The sequence below is a fragment of the Arvicanthis niloticus genome, chromosome 9 (genome assembly GCF_011762505.2).
Source record: "Arvicanthis niloticus isolate mArvNil1 chromosome 9, mArvNil1.pat.X, whole genome shotgun sequence".
In the NCBI taxonomy this organism is placed as follows: domain Eukaryota; kingdom Metazoa; phylum Chordata; class Mammalia; order Rodentia; family Muridae; genus Arvicanthis; species Arvicanthis niloticus.
Genome location: NC_047666.1, coordinates 25894211 through 25906228, shown reverse-complemented (window position 1 = coordinate 25906228; position 12018 = coordinate 25894211). Strand labels below are relative to the sequence as shown.

At 47.1% G+C, this 12018-nt stretch overlaps 1 protein-coding gene across 1 annotated transcript; it reads right to left on the bottom strand.

Moving 5' to 3' along the window:
• Nucleotides 1–1018: 1018 nt before the first annotated feature.
• Fam136a (family with sequence similarity 136 member A) lies at nucleotides 1019–7048 on the bottom strand. The gene is made up of 3 exons (XM_034512658.1): nucleotides 6852–7048; nucleotides 5927–6067; nucleotides 1019–2338 (listed from the first exon to the last, which is right to left on the bottom strand). The coding sequence occupies exons 1-3, from the start codon at nucleotides 6936–6938 to the stop codon at nucleotides 2150–2152; spliced, it is 417 nt and encodes a 138-aa protein (XP_034368549.1). The 5' UTR covers nucleotides 6939–7048; the 3' UTR covers nucleotides 1019–2149.
• Between the last annotated feature and the right edge of the window lie 4970 nt (nucleotides 7049–12018).

Below are 12018 nucleotides of genomic sequence, written 5' to 3'. Positions count from 1 at the left end.
TGCCAGAAGAGGGCTTCGGGTCCTATTGTAGATGTTTGTGAGTCACTACGTGGGTGCTGGGAATTGAACTCAGGACCTTTGGAAGAACAGCCAGTGGTTTTAGCTGCTGAACCTTCTCTCCAGCCTGTGTGTCACCCTTTTTCTTTCCTTTTCCCATTTACTACATTTTTTTTCTCTTTACATTTTTGTCGTTCCCCCTGCCCTTTCCTCATTCTGTTTCTGACGTAATTCATGCTGGCCTTGAGTTCACTGTGTAGTCAAAGCTTGCTTTGAATCACTGGTTCATATGCTAGAATTACCGGCAGCTGCATCACGCTGTCCTTAATTTCCTAAGCATACCCAGGGGAAGCTGAGGGTTCCTGAAGCACCCAAGTTAACGAATAGCTCGTCTGCACCAGTAGCTGGAAGGTGGTTAGGCTGATTCTCTAGAGAATGTGAATCCAGAGTCTGGAGTAGTTTTGATCCGTCGTTCAGCAGTTCTAACATTGACTTCAAAACCACTTAGCACATCACGGTCCGTACATAAAACGTGAGGAGTACCACACAAGTCCTGAGGTATTGAGCTTGCCCCTGTGCTGGGGATAAAGGTGTGTACTCTCACAGGGTGGTGGCACTTCCTTTAGTGCATTGGGCTCTCTCATAGTAGTCATTAAGAAAATGACCCAGACATATTGTCCAGAGACCTGTTAGATGAGGCAGTTCTTCAATTGCCGTTCTCCCTGTGATTAGTTTGTGTCATCAACAAAAGGTAGCACAAGAATGCTTAACTATAGTCTTCCCACCACTTGCTGTGCTAGTTGAAATTAGAAAAGGAACGTGAATATTAAGTCTTTAGCACAGGCTGACCTCAAAGCAGGAGGGAAATCCTGAGCTCTGCCTTCGATTACAGTACTGAGGTTACAGGTATGTACCTTTACTCCTGGTGATCTTTAAAACATTAACAGCATTCAAGTTACAATGCTCTGTCTTTCTCTTAGTGTTCCCATGTATTGACACATCACTACCCAAAAGAAAAAGCTGGAGACAATGAAACTTTATTTAAAAACCAAACCACTTGGAAAATATATTGCAGGCTGACACAGCAAACAGACAGATGTATCACTATTTCAAGTAATTGACATATAAATATAACATAGTACTTATCCAAAAAGATAAGGTGCTATGTTGGGCCAGCAACACTGCACTGCAAAACTCCAGGCAAAAATGGCATTTGGTAAGAAGGTGTGTGCTCTACAGTGGTCCTAGCTTCCCACGGCCTGGTTGCTTACTTTTAGGCCTCCTTGTTGCTATAAGTCTCTGTAAATTGAGAGCTGATTAATACTGGGTTTGCACTACTATTTTGTGAACCCAAGTCCAACACTTCTCAACAATTCCTATTTACTGTTTATTCTTAGAGACTGGCATGCGACAACCAAACCCTTGCTTTTCATGAGGACGTGTCACTTTGCTGCACAAGTCAATGAAGAAAGCTGTTTTGCCATGTCACTGTGACACTGTGTGCTTCTTCAGGGGTTTCTAGAATAACAGAATTTGAAGACTAGACATTCCCATCTTGATGGTAGAAAATACTAGGAACCTTTAGAAGTTATTCAAACCACTCTCCTTCCTGTATCTTGTATCTCTATCCTGTATCCTGTGTGCCCTTCATGTAAGACAAAACTAAGCAAAATATAGATTTGAAAAGGAAATCCTTCCCTCTCTCTAAATTACTAGCCTACTGGGTTTTGTTTCACAGCATATGCAAGGTGGTATGGTGATAACTCGTGGTAAACAGGATTTGACAAGCTTCTCTGAGGAGACCCACCTCTCCTCAGATTTTACCAGCAGGTTGAAGAGAGCCTCCGGCCTGGATGTTTGTAGTAAGAGTCTCAGCCCTTGGTATAAGGTTGATCTTTACTACAGAACAAACACTTGCACATGAATATTTAGGATCTAGACTTCTCCTCTGAGCTATCTGCAATCCAAATCTCAGCACCAGCTTCTTTCCACTTCACCTTCTAAGATCCAGTGTCCAGCAGTGAGCAACATTTGCCTGGAACTTGCTGTGTCCTAAGTCTTCCTCATTCGTAAACATTGCTTAACATATTAAACTTCCATTCTTCCTTTTAAATAGCCTGCCCTCAGCCCCAATGGTCACTGGCAAACAATTTTATTTCCCGATGGATGACAGAGACTCCTTCATCTTCTTGGTCATTGTTGGGATGAGGTGCATGTGGTCATCCACACACTTGGCCACACAGCTGTCTAGCTGTCGCTTCACCTGCACCTCCTTAGTTCCTGCATCCATTGAGTCTTTGGCTTTGTCATTGCAATGCATGGTGCACCGGGCTAGGCGGTCCTGTGATGAGAAGAGAGAGAAGGCTGAAAGGCTGGCTTCCATTGTCTGAGTGTTGATCCCAAGTCAGGCCTTGGGCTACAGGCTCGATATAGATTGTCTGTGCCAGTGTAATATCCTCTTAGCTTACATAGCAGGTGCCACTGGGAAGGCCCAGACTAAGTACTTATCAGAGGAATGAAAAAAAATGAACTTTATACAAGATGCTGGCAGCCAACAAAAGACTATTGTTGGACTTATAAACACCTTGACTCTTTTTCCATTCTTCCATTTTTCATGTGCGTGGTGCTGTGGATTTTTAGACGTGTGTATCTGTAGATGTGGAGGCCTGAGGTACATGTTAGGGACCGTCTTTCATTCCTCTTCCACATATCCACTGAGGCAAGGTTCTCAACCAAACCCAGCTAGTCTTGCTTCCCAGCATGCTGTAGATTCTGCCTCTGCCTTCTAGAGCTAGACTCACAGGCGGGCTGCCACGCCCAAGAGACAATGGTTTCTGGTGATCTCAACTCTGGGCCTCATGTTTGCATGGCAAGTGTTTTATCCCCTCAACCATCTCCCTAGTATACATTTTAATTCTTTACTGTCTGTCCTTGCCACAAAAACATAGTTCAGGTGCTTGTCAAGCATCTACTGTGTGCCAGGCTTTCTTCTAGAGTGGAATCAGAAATGAACAAAGCATACATGTTCCTGCGCATATGGAGCTAACAGTCTAGGGTAGGGATGCTAAGAGAAGAGCAGGAAGTTAGCTGGGAGTTCAGGAGTGAGGTCTGAATGAATGCAAGCACTGTTAGGGGCATCTAACAATGTGGCTTCCCCTGGCCACACTGTTATAGCTACAGTTACCAGGGGTGGTTACCAAATCCTAGCACTTGGGAGCTAGAGGCAGGCAGATCTCTGAATTTAAAGCCAGTATAGTCTACGTAGAATGTTCTAAGACAGCCAGGGCAAACAGAGAAACTGTCTCAAAAAAAAAAAAAAAAAAAAAAAAAAAAAGGAGGTGACCCCTACAAAAATAGCTTACACACACACATCTCAAAAATAGTTAAATATGTTTGTAGTTTTATGTTGGCTTGATTGTGGCTCACAGCAGGCCACAGGTTGGGTACTTCTGCTATAGGACAATAACAGTTATGGGAAAAGAGGCAGCCGAGCAGTGGTGGTGCACGCCTTTAATCCCAGCACTTGGGAGGCAGAGGCAGGCGGATTTCTGAGTTTGAGGCCAGCCTGGTCTACAGAGTGAGTTCCAGGACGGCCAGGGCTACACAGAGAAACCCTGTCTCAAAAAACCAAGAGAGAAAAGAGGCCAGGACCAGCGTCAGCTTGTGTACTCTAATGGTCAGAGGCAGAAAAGGGGAAAAAAAGCCAGCAGAGGAGGCAGAGATAAATGGCCTGGGGGTGGAACCCCAGAAGTGAGGTATCCTGTGGTTAAATGGTTTGAGTGCTTGAAGGAGAAGGAACTATATACAGACGTGTCAAAGCAGAGGACTGAGCAGCGACTGCTGGACCTGGCCTCATGGGTGGCCTCCTCATTACCACTGCCAACAGCTCTGCAAATGAGTGTTGGCCTGGACCAACTGTAAAGTGAAGGGAAGGAGACACTTATATAGCAGTCCAAGAACTAACTTTGCAAAGACCTGATCTAGAAATTCCTCAAAACTAAAAAAGGGAAAATACTTCACAACAGCAGTGACTTTGAAGAGTTTTGTGCATCAGAGTGTAAAAGTTATCCCACACTGGGTGTAACTGTCAGGTGAACGGAAACCCAGGCTATCAGAAGTGTTTGCTTTCAAAGCCCACAAATATACTTACAGGAAGGGAGGAAAATGAAGTATAGTAAGGGCTTAGTGTCACAGGTCTGTAATCCCAGCACTTGGGAGGCAGAGACAGGACTGCTGAGTTTCAGGTCAGTCAGCTTAAGCCACAGAGCTGAGATCCTGTCTCAAAAAACTCTAGTAACACTTTTTGTGACTGACCTTTCTATGGCATGAAAATTCTCTCCAGGTGTTCCAAACAGGGGACACTCTGGGGACAGTTAAAGTCCACAAATACTGTTAACATAGTGCCCCAGTCTTTACCTTTTCAATTGTGTGTGAATGTATAACCACCTCAAGTATTATGACATACCTACAGAGGTCAGAGGTCAACTTGTGAAGTTGGTTCTCTCCTTCCATCCTTATGTGGGTTCCGGGGATCAAACTTAGGTTGTCAGACTTGTGTGGCAAGTCCTGAGCTAGCCACTAATTTGTATCTTAGTTCACTTTTCTGGAAACTTTGTTATTTTAAAAATCAAAGAGGAAGAACTAGTGAGGGTCCATTCCTAGCTGAGGGCCTACTGGCAGTTTTGAATTATTGTCCCTGAATACATGCATGTGCCCTGCACGTGTGTGGGAACCTGCAGGGGTCAGAAGAGTTGTCACATCCCCTGGACCTGCAGTTGTGAGTCACCACGTGGATACTGGGAACCCAGCCTGGCTCTAAAGACCAGTGATCTTTAACAATGAGCCATCTCTCCAGCCCTGACCTGTTAAAGCCTGCTGCAGGAAGGAAAGTTGTTTTTCTTCAGTGATGTGACCACTTTTAAGTCGCCCAAGCTGCAGTTATGCTCATGAAAGCGACCTTAATTAAATTCAGAGGGATCATTAAAAACAGGAAGATTTGTTGGAAGGTGTCTAAGAAAGGAAGGGGAGATAGAAAATTATTAAAATACATTACATGTATTATGTATATTTGTGTGAGGGTGTCAGGTCCTCAAGAACCGAGGTTACAGACAGCTGTGAGCTGCTATGTGGGTGCTGGGAACTGAACCCGACCCTCTAAAGAGCAACCAGTGCTCTTAACTGCTGAGCCAGTTCTCCAGCTCCATGTTTTTTGGTTTTTTTGTTTTATTTTTTGAGATTTCTTTTTTCTTTCTTTCTTTCTTTCTTTTTCCCAAGACAGGGTTTCTCTGTGTAGCCCTGGCTGTCCTGGAACTCATTCTGTAGACCAGGCTGGCCTCGAACTCAGAAATCCGCCTGCCTCTGCCTCCCAAGTGCTGGGATTAAAGGCGTGTGCCACCATCTCCTGGCTGATTTTATTTTATTTTTTCATGTGTTTGAGTGTTTGCCTAAATATATGTCTGTGTGTGCACCACATGTGTGCAGTGTTACAGAGGGCTGAAGGGGGCTTCAGAGCATTTGTGACTGCAATTACAGATAATTGTGAGCCACCATTCAGGTGGATACTAGGAATTGAGTCTCTGGAAAAGCAGCTAGTACTCTTAACTGCTAAGCCATTTCTACAGCCCCAAATTAATATACATTTTAAACTACACAACATAGATTGTGTTTGGTATGCAATATATCAAAGAGGCATAAAGGTGTGTGGTTATAAAGTCCCTTGGTAACCTTTTATATTACTGTTTCTATGACAAATACAGCACAACTTAACAGCACTCAATTCCCAGGGCCTTTTCCAAAATACCAACCCTCAAGGAGAGCAGAGCTCCCACCAGTGTAAACAGAGCCAAGGACCTAAGGCAGAACAAATGCTTCTCATCACACATCAAGGAGCTGCTGTTCAAGGACTTGGGAATTGTGAGGCGTTCCTCACCTGGAACCTTTCCAGCTCGCTGGTGACCAGAGCCTGGGCTTGAGCCAGAGGCGCGTGGCAGCGCTCGATGCATTGGTGCACCTGCTGCATCGATGCTTGGGTGTCCTCACAGCAGTTAGCACTGCACCGGAACATGAGGCCCTGGAGAGCGGAGACAGAGCCTGGTTAGACTGTTAAGACTCTGAGGACAGCCCACGAAGGACAAGGCTTTGGAGGCCATGCTTCTCTCCCTTTATGTTCCTCGACGACATCTTGTTTTATTTTCCCCGAGAATATCAACAGGACTTCATAAGACTGGGACAGTTACCAGGCCTAACATTTGTGGGTTCTTGGGAGCGTGCTTGCCTAGTTCTAAAAGAGCCTTGTATTCCATTCTGCACGGCACAAAGCCAGGGTGGTGACCCAAGCCTGTAATCCTAACACTCCAAAGGTGAAGGCAAGGAAGATCAGGGGTTGGAAACCAACCTGGGTTTAATGAGACCATGTCTGTTGCCATTAGTTCACTGATATATAATGCACCCAAGACAGAACCAGAAGGAACCACGTTCTGAAACCAGTTTCTCTAGCAGAGTTCAGAGGTCGGCCTGGCTAAGTCAACGCCCCACAAGGGGACCGAAACAGTAGAGGGTGACTGAGGGGTAAAGTTAAGCAGGGCCAGTAGGGTGAGGGAGGCGGGGCTCACGCCCGCGGGTGTTCAGGGTTCGTGGCATTTGAATCAGCGCAGGACGGCCTGAAGGGATTTCGGCCTGGTGCTTCTCCTGGGCCGGGCCCTCCAAGCCTCGCGCCCGATCACTTCAGGGGCGGCCGAACTCTCGTAACCGAGGCCAGGTGGAAACCGCTCCACGCGAGGCCCGGGGCTCGAACGTCACCGCGCCACCCCCGCCCGAGTTTCCAATCCCGCTTGGGCGCGAGACCGCGCCGCTACCTGCATCTTCCGGATGTTCTCTCTCTCCACACTTTTCACCATGGCGTCCACAGCCTCCTGCACTCGGAGTTGCTGCACCTCCGCCATGGCGACCCTGAGCCGAGCCGCGCCGGCGACCGCGTGCACCCGCTGCGCCCCGCCCCCTGCGCCCGTGCCGGGTTCTCACGCCAAGGCGCCTCACCCTCCCGCCCCGCCCTTGGATTCGCCCCGCCCCTGGATTCGCCCCGCCCCTAGCTATTGAGTCCCGCCCCTTTACGCTAAACCGTACCCCGCAACGGAGTCACCGCACTTTCTACCGAGTACCTCGCCCTGTCGCATAGCTAATGTGCCCTTGTCCTCAGTAAGCGTTCCCTTTCCCGCACCCTCATCGCCCCCTGGCGTCCAGGTTAAGCAATTGCAGGCAGGAGACAGCGCGCGCGCGTGCGCCGCACCTTCTTCCGTGGAGCTAGGCTTTTGGTGGTCAGAGATCTCTTTGCTCGTCTGACTTTTCTTCCTCTCTTTCTCGCGCTCTCTCTGTTCCTTCCAATTAAAAAAAGCAAATGTAATTAGCAGCTCTTGTACAGTTTGATCAGATATTATTATCATTATTTTTGTCTTGGTTTCTTTTTGTTGCCGAACAGAATTTCATTAAATGTACATACCACAATGTTTAGTCAGTTCCCCAGTTGGTGAACACTTTTGTCGAGTTATTAGTGTGTGTAAAGGGTACAGTACTCTAGATTTTCTCAAGAGTAGTGTGGGAATACAGAGGGTCTGTAGATAGCGACACTGTAGAGTAACGGCGAGCTGTTTCTGGATTGGTTCTATCAGCCATGTGCTCTCATATTCCCATTTCTACTGTCGTATGCAGTCATCTGTGAAACATACGTGGTTGCTGTTCTACTTCCCATGGGCCGGATGCAGAGGGAGCATCATTGGGTTAGGAAGAGGGCAGCTGCAGGCTGTGTTAGTGGTCCCACTGGAGACAAGGGAAAGTTCGAGAGTTTCGGGAAATCTCTCCGGTTAGCAGCGAGCATGCATTGAATCTTTGTATTGAACCAGAAGGCCCTTGCCTAGTACTCAGAAGAAGGAAGAGAATGACAGGCAGGCACGGGAAGCTGCAGTGGGCAAAACAAGAAAAAAGGTTGAGCTTTGTGGAAAGAGCCTGGAACGGAAAAAGATTAATGTTTGAAGAGTGCTGGAGATTTAGTCATTTGCTGCGATTCGCCACTAGATGGCAGGCTAACTCTGTTTTGTGGGTAGGAAAAGCCACACAACCTATTGTCTTTTGAGGAAAAGCTGTGTTCCTCTACGGCTGGGCTTTCCCTCTCCCAAATACCAGGGTAGGGGATGTGTTCACTACTTCAAGCCAGAGTTACAAGGATCTTCCAGGAGCAGCTGCAGCCAGGACGATGGCAGCGGACACCCAACAGACCAGGTCCTTTGCAAGTACTTTGAATGAGGGTCTGAAGCAGGTCCTTCACTGTCCATTTTTCTCCCACTGGGCACAAAATCAGAGCAGAGGGAGGTGAAGACTCTGGAATAGTTAAGTCCTAGCAGGGCAAGATGCCTGCCCCAGGCGTGCCAACACCTGACTGTGGGAAGACCTCTCTTGAGACTGACTTCACGATTCCAGATCCCATAGAAAATTCTCTCTAATAAAGGCACAGTTTAATACTTCTCACTTTCCCCTTTATTCCTAGCATGTATCATGGAGTTTCAGCAATGCTGTTAGTCACACTGAGTCTGGTGGGAAGCCTTTGGTAATACAACTTTGTTAGTTTCAGTATTGCAAGTGGTTCTTTGGTGTTTAAGGAAAGTGACTTCTGACATGGGTCAGACATGGGCCTGCCCCTGTAAGACAGTGGTCACTTTTTTAAAGATTTTAAAGAGCAGATCTCACAGCCTGAAGACAATAGGCCATGCTTCTCTGCAGCTCTCTTAGGACCAAGAGTTAAGAAGCTAGCTGCCTGTGCTGTGGTTTCAGAGTATTCCCTGATTATTGGTCCTAACCCATACCTGGCTCCCCCATGCTCTTTGCCATGGATGCTAATTTGAACCAAATCACAGGTGTAAAATGTTCCTCAAAATTTATATAAAAGTCTCAGACGCCCTTTACTCCTAGGATTTCTCTGAAGAGACTCATCTGCCCCCAACCCATTCCTCTTTGGACAGCTATTTTCTCTCTTCTCACTCTCTTCTAAAATATATTTACTTTTAGTTTCTGTGTATGTGTGTGTGTGACTATATGTGTACCTTCCCCCTACCATGAGCAAGCCTGAGAGACCTTGTTTACCACAACAAGGTCAAGTAACAGGATCTAGGTGGAGTTACCCACCTTGGCTGCCCGGAACACAGAAGCAGAACTGCCCCTGGGCTTGCCTTGAGACATCTCTGACTGTGACCTGGAACGGACTATGGATTATCCCACCCATCTGAAACCAGGAGGGGTTGTGGGTTGGGTCTTCCCCTTTAAATTGAGAGCTGAACATTAAAGCTTGGGGCCTTGATCAGAGAACTTTGTCTTGGCCTCATCTCTTCTCGCCCTCCTTCCCCTTTCATTCCCAGCCCCCCTTTCAGGTGAACCCAGTTGACTTGTGGCCGCGGGCGGCTACAATATGTATGTGTGCCACATGCATGCACTAGCTCATGGAGGCCAGAAGAGGATGTCAGATCCTCTGGAACTCGAGTTATGGGTGTTGGTGAGCTACCATGTGGGTGCTGGGAATTGAACCTGAGTCTTCTGCAAGAGTAGATAGTGATCTTAACCACTAAGCCATCTCTCCAGCCTTATCTTGATAAAGCACCTCTCTAATTTTTTTCACATTTATTTGCTTGTGACAGGGTCTCACTATCTACCAGCCCTGGCTGTCCTGGAACTCACTATGTAGACCAAACTGGCCTCACTCTCACAGAGATCCTCCCCTGCCTCTGCCTCTGCCTCCTGAGTGCTGGGATTAAAGGCATGTGCCATCACTGCACTGGTGTTCTCCAGGTTTTAAAGGGAAGTCTTCTCCTTTTCTTCTTGGGATGGATTATGTGGTCTCTACCCCACCCATATATCCAGTGACTACATAGAAAATGGAAGAGAAATGAGATTAAAATAAAATATCAAGACTTGAGCAAGACCTAGGGAAGGGAGGGGGTAACTGTCAACAGAACCTTAAGATAGGTTGACTACTCCAGGAAAGGGCATATACCTTGGCATTCCTAAGAAGGTGACCAGACTTCAGAGGGTGATGGCCATGTGGTGTGCCTTGTGACAGAGGGGCTTGGGCAGCCTGAAAGCACTCCAAGACTCAATGTGAGTGGTAAGAAGCCACATAATAGCAGGAAGCAGGCAATGTTTCTAATGCTTCTGTGAGGCATGGCTTCCCAAGGCTTAGTGTAACCAGTGCTGGAGGAACTGAGGTAGAATAGATCACAGCGTAGCAAAGGCTCTGAATTAATACATCATGGTCAAATAACTGTTTCATGAAAGAGTTTATTCCAGGTGTGTGTGTGTAAACATGCATACATATATGTGGATCAAATGCATGCAGGAGCCCTTGGAGGCCAGGTTGGATCACTTACAACTGGAGTTGGGGGCATTTGTGAGCTACTGTGGATTCTGGGAACTAAACAGGGTCCTCTGCAAGAACAAGCAACCACCCCTTTAAAAATTGTCTTTGAAGTTAATTTTAAGTTTGTGTGCATGTGTATATGTGTGTGTGCATGTGTGTGTAAGTGCAGGCACCTACAGAGGCCAGAAGAGGATGTTGGATCCTCTAAAGGTAGTTGTAAGCTGCCCAGTGTTGGTGATGGGAACTGAAGTCAGTCCTCTGTGAGAACAGTGTTCTGAACTGCTTAGCCATCTCTCCAGCTCCCGGATTATGCTCTTTCACTATGTATTATGATCAAGAAAGTTAATGAAGTCTGGGGCCGAGGAAACACAGTCTGCAGATTCCATCTTGGGCTGAGCATCAAACTGCTGTCTGTGTTCTCAGTCTCTAAGTATGCAGCCTCCAGTGATGGGAGAGCCACCCTTCCTCCCTCTGTAAAGTGTGAATGGCATGATTAATTCCTAGGTGTGGAGGTGGCTTTGAGATTGTGTCTGTGAGAAACAAGGTAAACAGTTATTATTGGTGCTGGAAATTTTGTGTTTCTTTCTCTCACTCTCTTATTAGTGTGGCTGTCATAGCAAACACAGCGATGGCCTGGATAACAGTTTGTGGAGCTGGCTGTGGCCAGCATGTAAGTTCTAGTCTTGTTCCTTTGACAAAATGCCTGACAAGAAGTAGTGAACTGTTGGAGAGATGATGGCTCAGAAGGTGAGAGCACTGGCTACCCTTGCACATGGCCCGGGTTCGATTCCCAGCACCCACACAGTGGCTTACAAACACCTGAAACTCCAGTTGTAGAGGATCAGAATCCTCTTCCGGCCTCTTGGGTACTGCATACACACAGGATGCAGACATACATGCAAGCTGACATTCATACACATGAAATAAAATGAATAAAATCTTAAAGGAACAATTTAAGCGAGGGAAGGTTTGTTTTGTCCCATAGTTTAACAAAGGAAACAGGAAATAGGGAGAAGACCCAGCAGCCAAGGGCACATCCTGCTCTTTCAGGGCCCCCAGATCCATTCCCAGCACCCACATGTGGCTCGCAACTGTCTAGAACTCAGTTCTGGGTGATCTGACTACCTCTTCTGGCCTCTGAAGACTAAGACCTGAGTCCATCTGCCGCACTCTTGTCTGCTTCATGGCATGGAGCTTTGACAGAAGCCTTTGCTTCTGGGCTGACCTTTTCTCTGAGACTTGATTTCTTCACCCATACAATGAACTGTTCACCCATCTCTATGATTCCCATTTACTCCTCATATGGTCCATCAAAGAGGCTGAGACCCCTGAGGGAAACGTGGAAGTGTTGGAGTGAATGGGAGATTCCTTCCAAGACCGCACAAGTCAGCCAAGCCAATCAACTCAGCGAGGAGGGAAGCTTTACTTTGGCTCAAGGATTTGGTGGCTCCAGCTCAAGGCCAATTGCCTGCCACCTTTGGCCCCGTGGGAGATGGCATACTGTGGCAAAGTGTGCAGCTGGGAGCAGAGAGGAGGAGCTTAACTGCTTCTCACTGGGTCTTACCTCTTAAAGGTCCACCATCTCCTGGCAGTGCCACAGACTAGTAGGAGCCTTTGGATCCAAA

Bases quoted from the DNA above. Each gene is read 5' to 3' on its own strand.
- Fam136a (XM_034512658.1), bottom strand. From the start codon at position 6,938: ATGGCGGAGGTGCAGCAACTCCGAGTGCAGGAGGCTGTGGACGCCATG. The intron at 6,068-6,851 runs GTAGCGGCGCGG...TCCGCTCTCCAG, and splicing joins AGAACATCCGGAAGATGCAG to GGCCTCATGTTCCGGTGCAG. The intron at 2,339-5,926 runs GTGAGGAACGCC...TTCTCATCACAG, and splicing joins GCGAGCTGGAAAGGTTCCAG to GACCGCCTAGCCCGGTGCAC.